The sequence below is a fragment of the Ochotona princeps genome, chromosome 22 (genome assembly GCF_030435755.1).
Source record: "Ochotona princeps isolate mOchPri1 chromosome 22, mOchPri1.hap1, whole genome shotgun sequence".
NCBI lineage: Eukaryota > Metazoa > Chordata > Mammalia > Lagomorpha > Ochotonidae > Ochotona > Ochotona princeps.
Window position 1 is genome coordinate 10,087,692 of NC_080853.1, and position 10,236 is coordinate 10,097,927.

At 55.3% G+C, this 10,236-nt stretch overlaps 1 protein-coding gene across 1 annotated transcript; it reads right to left on the reverse strand.

Moving 5' to 3' along the window:
- Window positions 1-292: 292 nt before the first annotated feature.
- On the reverse strand, window positions 293-9,515 carry PIGT (phosphatidylinositol glycan anchor biosynthesis class T). Its single transcript, XM_004585851.4, has 12 exons — window positions 9,127-9,515; window positions 8,836-9,013; window positions 6,603-6,730; window positions 6,182-6,282; window positions 5,953-6,039; window positions 5,350-5,437; window positions 5,149-5,246; window positions 4,892-5,057; window positions 3,802-4,002; window positions 1,643-1,808; window positions 1,451-1,534; window positions 293-880 (listed from the first exon to the last, which is right to left on the reverse strand). The coding sequence occupies exons 1-12, from the start codon at window positions 9,320-9,322 to the stop codon at window positions 628-630; spliced, it is 1,746 nt and encodes a 581-aa protein (XP_004585908.2). The 5' UTR covers window positions 9,323-9,515; the 3' UTR covers window positions 293-627.
- Window positions 9,516-10,236: the final 721 nt, after the last annotated feature.

Sequence of the window (10,236 nt, forward strand, 5' to 3'; positions counted from 1 at the left end):
TCTGGGGAGCAGGGGAGGTGGGCGGGGCAGGAGCCACTCTGCTGGGCCTGGCTTCCCAGCTGTTGCGCGATTGGGACCTCAAGCTCCAAGGAGCCACTGGGCCAGCGCTGTAGGGACTCAGCCACACCCTCTGCCCCTCTGTGGCGGCCTTGGCAGTGGGGAACATTTTCAGGGTCCCCTTGGGCAGAGTGATTCATTATTGTGGGCATGAATTACACTCACAGATGAACTCTGGAATCACAAGCAGATGAAGGGTGGGAGGAAGGGGGGGAGTAGTCTGGCAGGGGTGGGGTAGGAGGAACCATTTTTTATTCCACAGACAGCAAACTGCACACACCACCCAGCGAGGTTCTGTGGCTTAGCCACGTCCAGGCCGGAGTAACACAGGACATTGTCCACGGGGCTGCAGACATTCCTCGCCACTCCCCACTCTGGGCCACGGAGCTGAGGCTGGCGAGGGACCGGGCTCCTCATTTCCATCCACCTGGGTTCGGGCTCGTGAAGAGTGGTGGACAGCACAGCTCCAGGCTCCAGCCTGCTTGGAAACAAACTCGGGGAGAGAAGGGGTCACAAGCACAATCCCTCCCCAGAGAGTAACAGCAGCTGCAGGTGCACAAGGTTGTGCTTTCAGAGTGGGGGCACGCCGCGCATGCGCCGAATCAGGTTGGCCAGCTTCTTGGCCAGGCCACCAGTGCTGGGCTCCTCGATGTGGAAGGTCCGGGTGAGGAGGTTGTAAAAGGAGCCGTAGCACACAGCCACGACAGTGCATGTGAGGCAGATCACGTTGTAGGGCATGCTGAAGTCTGGCGTGGGCAGGCTCACCACCAGCGGCTCCGTGTACAGTCGCACAAAGTAGCTGGAGCCGTCGGAGACAGGGAACCTAGGGTGCAGGGGGGCAGTGAGGAGGGCGGCTACAGCTCCCTTCCCCACCCCACCCCCGCCTCCTCTGCAGCCGCACGCAGCTGGAATCCACAGGATGGCTTTTCAATGTTCTCTTAGCCCTAAACCTTCCATCAGAAGGCTCGCACTTGAGAGCGCAACATGAAAGCCTGATCAGACAGCAGCTCCATGCTCAGCGCAGGGAAGCCACGTCGCCTATGCGGGGCTGCTGCCTCCTGCCTGCTCTCAGCCTAAAGGAAACCTCCTCATGAAGCCTTCCTGGATAACCCACTCGATCATGCCCTAATCTCCAGTCTGCCCTGGAGAAGGAGGCTTTGTTTGCTGCCATCCACTCCAGGCTCTCTTGGCATTTGCCAAGGGTGCCACCAGATACCTGCCGTGTTGACTGGTTCTCAGAGACATCTCAAAGTCCCTTGGTCATTTGTACACACACAGAGCACCACAGGATGGAGTCAGATCCACACCATGCTCCCGGAGAGGGCACACCTGCACCACGCTGCCTGCTTGCCCACCCACCGGGGCCTCAGGCAGGGGGCATGGCCATACTCACAGGGTCCTGAACAGGGGACTTTCCTCCCAGTCCACTGGCTTGGCCGCCACCACACTGGGCACGAGGGCGCTGAGGACAGACGGGCTGCAGAGAAGCACATGGCCCCCATTGCTCACCGACTTCTCTACCACAGGGTGAGTGGTACAGAGGATGAGACCAGGAGGGCAGTGGGTGGCTGGGGGCAGTGCCCACCTGACATAGAAGCCATGGTTGGGGTCCGGAGTGTATTCAGTCCACTTGAGCAGGGCCCGCTCAAACTGGATGGAGACCTTGGTGACTGAGTTGGCAGGCAGCTGAATTAGCATCTCGAGGAGGTGGGGCTGCAGGCGGTCCTGGGCGGGCTGGTAGTGGATGTAACCTGCAGACAGGCAAGGGACACCCACACCCCTCCGCTGGGGCCTGCTCGTCTATACCAGCCATCCCTACTGCCTGCCTGGCAGGCTCTCAGCCAAGAGTGGCCATGAGGGCTGCCAAACACCCATCCACCTTCACGTCCCTGAAACTGGGGCACCAGAGCCACATACCCAGCGGACTGGGTAGGAAGTTCACAGAACCACCTGGGACAGTATCTAATGGAGTTTCTAAATCTAACCACAAAAGACACAGCGGAGGTTGGGGGGCGGGAGGACACACCCAGTACCAGGACAAGGACAAATCCAGAATGTAGAACATTCTATACCACAAGGTAAAACCCAGTTTCTCCAACAGACAGATAGCCCTGGGGCGGGAGTGGGGTGAGGCATGGGAATGGCTATGGCTGAACACAGCCTGGAGTGTCACACTGAGCACAAGACATGGAGAGGGACAGACTGGCAGGGGCGGGGGCAGCGGTGGCGGTGCAGTCACCTGCCCTTTCAGCTCAGAACTGAACACTGCTAAAACACATTCGTGTCGTAACTCACAGGAAACCACGTCACAGACAAGCCAGGAAAACCTAAGGCGAGGCCCCTGCCGAGATCCCAGTTCACATAAGCCAATTCTACAAGGCAATTTTTGAAATCAAAGGGGGAAAGCAGGAGGGAGAATGGTACAGTCACATCACAAGAGAGGAGACATGAATGAAATGGACAGGGAGCTGGAGCCCACTGGGAGCTTCTGGAAGGACCTACAGGGGCTCACGACACTGTCCTACTTGGCTATGTGCTTGAAATTTCTCAAATTATATTGGGAAAAGCAAACAACAAAATCTGGTGAATACACAGGTCGGACGTGTGGCACAGAGAGTCCAAAGGGGCCGCAAATAATGGCATGAAACATTAGTAAAACTGTTAGGCACAGTTTTGAAATTGGGTCTACAATGGAGGGATTTAAAGAAGTTGCAGCCGCTTGGGGAATGAATCAACGGACGGAAGATCTTCCTGTCTCTCCTCTTCTCTGCATATCTGACTTTCCAATTAAAAAAAAAGAAAAGAAAGGAAAAGAAAAGTTGCTTGGGCCAAGCACGATAGCCTAGCGGCTAAATTCTCACTTTGCATGCCCCAGGATCCCGTAGGGGCACTGGTTCTTATCCTGCCTGCTCCACTTCCCACCCAGCTCCCTGCTTGTGGCCTGGGAAAGCAGTCAAGGATGGCCCAAAGCCTTGGGACACTGCACCCACAAGGGAGACTCACAGGGAGCTCCTGACTCCTGGCTTCTGATCAACTTAGCCCAAGCAGTTGCGGCTGCTTGGGGAGTAAATCAGCAGACGGAAGATCTTTCTGTCTCTCCTTCTCTCTGTAGATCTGCTTTTCCAATAAAAATAAATGTCTTTAAGGAAACAAAAAAAGCCGTTTACATTTGGCTCTGCAGGATGAGACAATCTGCCTAGGAAGCCCTTTCCTGTATAATTAGTTTCTCCCCACACCTGAGAAAGACAAAGTGCTTCACAGAGAACCGGGCCTGGCATTTGGAAGAAAACACCAAGGAAATATCAACCTCTCCTCTCCTCAGAAAACTGATGGAAAATGGAGGCCATGTTTTAAAATTACACCTCTTTATACCTTGCATAGCAGCCAAAGACCCTCCACCTCGTCTTGACCACCTTAGCTTCCAGCACCCCTCTTCTGCCAAGTGCTTCTCTGCCCTTCAGGAGTCTGTAAGTCATCACACAAACGAGGCGGCTCCGGAAGGCCAGTGAGTGCGAAGGCTGGGAGCCTGGCCCGCTGTAGGCCTGACAAGGCTGTGTGCTCATGACTTTCGCTTGATAAGCAGCTCCTAACTCTCATGCCTGTGTAGTTTTTGGAAGTATTAGAAATGAGTTGGGAGAGGAGGAGGGAGTTTGTCGGTGGGGAGAATGAGTCAGGGAGTGCTGGGGGCCTATTCCAGCACGCAGACACCCACCGACTGGGCTCCCAGCCTTCACACTCACTCACTTGGCTTATTCTCCTTGCCCCTGGACGTGATGGTGAGGGTGTGCACGTAGAGCCGCAGGTACCAGGGCACGGTGTCCAGCAGCAGCACAGGGAAGGCGCGGTACGGGTGGCTGTTGTATAGCACAGTGCTCAGCTCCCCGCTCTGCAGCCCGTAGCCACTCACATAGCGCTGGGCATGCAGGAAGGGCACCGGTGGGGCCTCTGTGTAGAGAAATGCCAGCACTTAGCAGTCCCTAATGCCTCTGGGCCATCGCCAGCAGCCCAATGTCCTGGGTCAATGGTCAAGTTCCAAGGCCAGGGGCAGATGAGCACAGTCCTGCTCTAAGGAGGGGCAACCCGGGCTCTAGGCGCATCCTTTCCTTCCCAAGCCCACAGGCGAGGTGGCTAATACAACTGCTATGTCACACACTCACTTAGAGCCCAGGTGCCCAGGACCGCAGCCCCTTCCAGCCCAAACCAGGTGCTCCAGGGGCCTCTGTCCTTTTCCTTGCCATACTGAACACAATTATAATGATTTAATTAAGGTCTGTCTCAACTAGTAAGCATGTTTCTTAAAAAAAAAACAGTTGGGCCTCACAGGGTGGCAGGCAAATCTTCCGTCTACAGTGCTGGCATCCCACATGGGTGCCAATTTGAGTCTCGGCTGCTCTACTTCCCATCCAGCTCCCTGCTTATGACCTGAAAGAAGCTCTGGGCTCCTGGCTTTGGCCTGGCTCAGCCCTGGCAATATGGTCATTCGTGGGGTAAACCAGTAGATAGAAGACCTCTTTCTTTCTAACTCTGCCTTTTAAATAAACATGAATAATTTTTTAAGCATATGGTTGAATTTAAAATTACTTGTTTGATAAACACATGAACAAGCTCCATGTTTTACATTAATTATCTCGCCCAGTCCAAATTCATGTCTATTTTGCAGATATGGACACTTGGGCTCAGGACAGGGCTAGGAACTGGCCCATGATCACAGAGCATGGAGGAGGTGCAGTTAGTGCCAGGAACACCTGAATCCAGCACTCTGGGCCCAACATGTCCCTCTGATCTCAGGGCACAGAGGACGGTGAGCGGAGACCATGGGGGCCCACCCTCTCACCATGCTCCAGGGGTTTCTTCCACTTGAGCTGAACGTTGAGGTTGCGGGAGTTGTTGACCACAGCTGGGTCCAGCAAGTCATAGATGGCATAGGTCTTCCGGGTGCCCAGGATGACATCCTCGTATGTGCTGGAAGGGGGCGGGGTAACCTCCAATGTCTCGTTGCTCTGGGGGACACAAAGGCAGGGCTGACAAGCTGGCGGGAGGGCAGGCTGGCCTGCCGTGGAGGGGACACAGGTGTGGCTGGAGACCCTGTACCTGGCTGTAGCCGGTGATGTCCACATACACTCGGCTCTCTGAGGCCAGAGGGCAGGGCTCCGTGAGGGTGCGAGAGAACATCCGGAACAGGGACCACTCTGAGAAGCAGACAGCAGGGTTGAGTGGGGACCAGAGGGAGGCCTGGCCACCACAGGGAGAAGCACGCACCAGGGGAACCAGGCAACGGCGGAGGCAGCTTACCTTTCTTCCCCTGCCCCGTGATGAAGGCATCAAACACAACCGAGAGGGTCTGTCGCAGCTCCCACGAGATGCTGGTGCAGCGGGCATTCTACCGTGAGGACCAGACAGCAGCAGTGACGGACCTCACTCCCCACCAGCAGCAGGGGCTCTTACCTGGCCCCCTTCGCTTATTGATCTTCCATCCACTGACTTGCCATCAGTCACTACAGAGCAATTGATCTGTACTAGACCCTGCTGACAGCTGTGTGGGCGTCAACCCGGTGAACCATCCCAAAACCCTGGGAGCTCATTCTACTCTTATTCTCACGTGACAGGAGAGGACGCTGGGGCCAAGACAGGTGACAGAATTTGCCCAGGCTGGTCCAGCTGGCCTCTGCACCTGCACAGCTACTATTTCCAACCATAGGGCTCCCTGGCAAAGATGCACTAAGCACTAAGCACTCCCCAGGCGGCCTTTCTTGGTGCATGGCCAATGCCCCAAGCAATCATCACCACACAGGCCACTCCCAGCCTGAGCCAGACAATGGGCCACATCGGTCCCTGTGTTTTCCTTCGGGGCCACTGGATGGCACCTGTGCCCCCTCCCAGGGCCCCAGGACTCACTCTGCAAACAGGGCGGATATGAACTGCCTGGGAGTGATAGCTGGTGTGGAATAAGCGCTCCGCCTTCAGCAACACAGAGAGGCCTGCCTGGAGGAGGTGAGAAGAGGTAAAAGGTTCACATCCCACTTGGAGCTGCCCCTGGCAGGGGATGCGGGTTCTCCTAAATGTGCCTTAACTGTTGTGCTGTAGAGAGGCATGCCATCTGTGGCCCCTCCACACCCCTGTGTACCTTGGAGGTACACGGCAACAGCTTCTTCCATGGAGTGAGGTTCTCGGTGCAAACAACTTCCCGTGGCAGCATGGCGTAGCGCAGGAAGTAGTGATCTGTATCTGTAGGAGACAGAGGGCACGGCCACATTCCACAGGTGACAATGACCACACATACTCCCTATGCCACCCTCCAGAAGCACCCACTGAATGGCCCCATCTGGGGGCAGGCCCCTGACCTGTGTCTACCTGCCCCAGTCCCCACCTCCTCACACACAATGGAAGACAACAATGCAGGGACTATATAGCTTCTGGAAACCTTGTGGGGCCTGCAAAACCAGAGGTGAAGGATGGAGCCCAAGATGGGGTAGGTCAAGGAGGGGAAAGGAAGCCAAGGTCCCGGCAGCAGGCGGCCAGGGGCAAAGGGCTCGCGGCTGTCTCACCATTGGCCAGGCCCAGGGGTTTGAAGGAGGCAGTGGGAGTGATGGTGTTGGTGGAGTCGATGAAGTTGAGGGAGGCGCAGAAGATGCCCGAGAGGACGTTACTGAGCTCCTTCCAGGACTTGTCCACACTGGAGGAAACACAAACCCCACTCACTGCCCGGTGGGAGGCTGCCTGCTCAACTATCAGGTCAGCTAGCTGATGGAGGTGCAACATCGCTCACCCCACCCAATCCACTTCTTGGCCTCCCCTAACGAGCACTCCTTCCTTACCCTTCCCTGGGCATCCCTGCAGCCCCGTGGGTTCTTGCCAATATGACTCCTCCTGCCCTGTGCACTCTTCTCGGCCCACCTTCAGTAGAAGCTCCCTCCTCCAGTAAGCCTGTTGTGCCCTCCTTGGGGCTGTGCAGTCCTGACCATTGATGTCCCTCCCTAGCTCCCTCTGGGAGGATGGCAGCAGCATCTTGTCCTGAACACCTGTGATTCCCAACTAGGCTGGCAGCAACTCAAAGACCCAGGACTGTTTCAGGTCATCTCTGTACCTCCGCACCATCCCAGAGCACAGAACTGAAAGCGGTCCACCAACCTTGCCAGAGCGTGCCCAGCTAGTGAAAGCAGCCCATTTTTCCCTTCAAATATTATCTGCAGGAAGGCAAGTCTTGGTTCTACCCTTAGGGGTCAGGACATGGCAGAGGGGGAGTCCTGTGAAAAACCACACTGAGCAGGGGGGAAATGGCCATTCTAGGACCCCACAAAAACATCAAATTAAATTATGCTTTTGGGGGCTGGCATGGTGGTATATCAGGCTAATCCTCTGCCCACAGCGCTGTCATCCCATATAGGAACAGGTTCATGTCCCAGCTGCTCCACTTTCCAGCTTGTGGCCTGGGAAAGAAGCGGAGCATGGTTCAAGTGTTTGGACCCCTGCACCCATGTGGGAGACCTGCAAGAAGCTCCTGGCTCCTGGCTTAGGCTAGACTCGGCTCTGGTCACTGTGGCCATTTGGAAATTTTATTGGAAATGCAGATTTACAGAGAGAAGAGACAGAAAGATCTTCCACTCGTTGGTTCCATCCCCAAATGGCCACAATGGCTGGAGTTGAGGGGATTAAAGCCAGAAGCCAGGAGCCTCTTCTGAGCGTCCACATGAGTACAGGGTCCCAGGCCTTTGGACCATCCTCCACTGCCTTCCTGGGCCACAAGCAGGGAGCTGGATGGGAAGTGGCGCACTTGGGGCACAAACCGATGCCCAGCTCAGATGCTGGCACTTGAAGGTGGAGGATTAGCCCATTGAGCCAAGCGTCAGCCTGGCACTCATGGTTTCTTACAGCAGGAAGCAGAAGAAGCGAGATACAGTTTCCATTCTTGTGCCTCTATCAGCGTTTTCACCCCTTACACATCAATGCTACCTGTGTGGCACATGAAGAAATAAGTTTGTGACTCCTGCACAAAACGGTTCTAATCTAGGACAGGCACAGCAGCCACTGGAAAAAGACTTTTGTAGTCACTATATACCTGACCCTCTCCCAAGCAAAGTCAGTCCTTGAATACACGAAGCTAGCGTTTTGTGACCTAATCCCAGCTCAGAGATATGGTTGGCTTGGAGCTTTGTGTCCCCCGTGATGTAACTTATCACACACACACACACACGGGGTCGGGTGCAAGGTGCTGTGGTTAAAATGTCACTGGGCATTCCTGCAGCCCACATCAGAGTGCTGGCTTCAAGTCCTGCCTCTGCTTCTGACTCCAGCTTCCTGCTAATGCACAGGGGATGGCCCGGGGAACTGGGACCCTCTGCTGCTGTTCACGAGCAAGACCTGGACTGAGTGACGAGTTCCTTGCTTCGGCTCAGCCCGGGCTGTCACCGGTATTTGGAAGTGAACCAGGAAATTCAAGATTTCTACGTCTCCTGATTTTAAAAAATTGAAAAAAAGTAATATATGGCTGCCATTTAGATTATCCGGTGTGTTTTCTAACGACTTCTGTCCAAATATGTGTCTGTCATTTCTTGTGGGGAATCGCATGTCATCCCATAGTAGAAGCATTAGGGGACAGGAGCTTATTCAGCAAAGAACGCCACTCACTGATAACACCATTTCTTAGGCCCAGAACCGGCCCTAACCCCACAGAATCAGGCTTACTGGAGCTGCTGTCCCAGAGGGCAGCGACAAGATGACAATGTCCTCTCTTGCCACACCCCCTCTGGAGCCTGCAGGACCCGCGGCTGGAACACTCACTCAGTGACGGTGTCTTGGAACCACACCCAGAGCTCTGCGCCTGAGGGAGCCTGCAGGAAGGGGGGTCCCCAGTACCGGGTCCTCCAAAAGCCCTGCGTGAGCGACAGGTGCAACTCCCGGAGAGAATACTTGGAGATCAGCTGCCCCAGGGCCTTGGGAAAGAGCCTGTAATGAGACACTGGGGAAAGGGGCACCGGGAGTGAGGACCCCACCCCCAGGATCCCAAGCCCGCCTCCGAGGCTCGCCCCCATAGTCCACACCCCAAGCAGGTGCCAGCTCTCGCCTTCACACCTCCTTCCCTCTGCAGCTCCGAATCCCAGCGCGTGCGGAACTGGAATGTGGCGGCCACGTCCCCGGAAGGCAGCGGAGTGATCACGAGCTCCTCCCGCAGGGTGTCGCGTGGGGGCCATGTCTGGCCCCAGGCGCCCGGCCCCGGGAGCAGCAGCAGCAGTACAAGCAGCACAGCGAGCGGCAAGGCCGCCGCCATGCCTGCCGCTGCTTCCGCCTCCCGCAGCTCCCGTCCCACGGGCGGCCAGCATCCAATAGGAAGAGGACAGGAGAGTGATTTCCGGTGTCGTCCCGGAAACCGCGCTGCGTTGACCGGAGCTACCGACTGGACTGGCAGGTTGATTTCGCTTCTGGGCTGGTTGGCTTAAGGAACACGGAGACGACAAAAAAGGGGTGGGTGTCTGGCAAGAACTGAGAAGCCACCCTAGAAAGTCCGTAGTAACAGGGAGCCCCGCCTCTACCATTTTCTCCGTTGGATGTTTGAGGAAGGCTGACTTTGGCGAGGTCACACCTCGCCAAGCAGGGCCATGCCTTCCTCGGCCTTGAGTGTCCTCAGGTACCGGGTCCTACCCCTGGCCAGCTGTGCTTCTGGCAAACTTTCCAGCAGAACCCCCGAGTTGCAGCCCTTTTGTCATGAAGCATTTTAAGCTTGAAAGAATGAGCACCTGTATCTTTTCACCCATCCCCTAGGTTTTCCCACTAACATTTTACCGTGCGTTGCTTCATTGCATATCTGCCTGTGCATTCGTAAGTTCGTCTTTGGTTTGTCTCAGTTTAAACTGAAGACACAGTACAGTTTCCTCTGAATGGATATGGCATTTCATGAACTGGAATTCAATAGCATTTATATTTTTTCCTTCAGTTTCACAAGTGCACATTGGGTTTTGAAAGATGCATACCCCTGTGTAACCCAAACTCCTAATTCAAATACAGGAACAGGCCTGAGCGCTCCCCCCGCCCCCACGCCAGATATCGGCTGGTGTTTCTTCCCAGTCAGCCCCACCCCCACGCCACTTTGCAGAGATGACCACTGCTTAGTGGTGGTTGTTTTTTAATGAAATCGTCACATAGTATGCAGTGTCTTTTTGTGAAGCTTCTTTTGTGGGAAGAATT

Excerpts from the sequence above, each read along its gene's own strand:
- PIGT (XM_004585851.4), bottom strand. The coding sequence starts at position 9,322 with ATGGCGGCGGCCTTGCCGCTCGCTGTGCTGCTTGTACTGCTGCTGCTG. Across the intron at positions 6,283-6,602 it reads ACCCCTGGGCCTGGCCAATG|ATACAGATCACTACTTCCTG; the intron begins GTGAGACAGCCG and ends TGTCTCCTACAG. Across the intron at positions 1,535-1,642 it reads AACCATGGCTTCTATGTCAG|CCCGTCTGTCCTCAGCGCCC; the intron begins GTGGGCACTGCC and ends GCTTCTCTGCAG.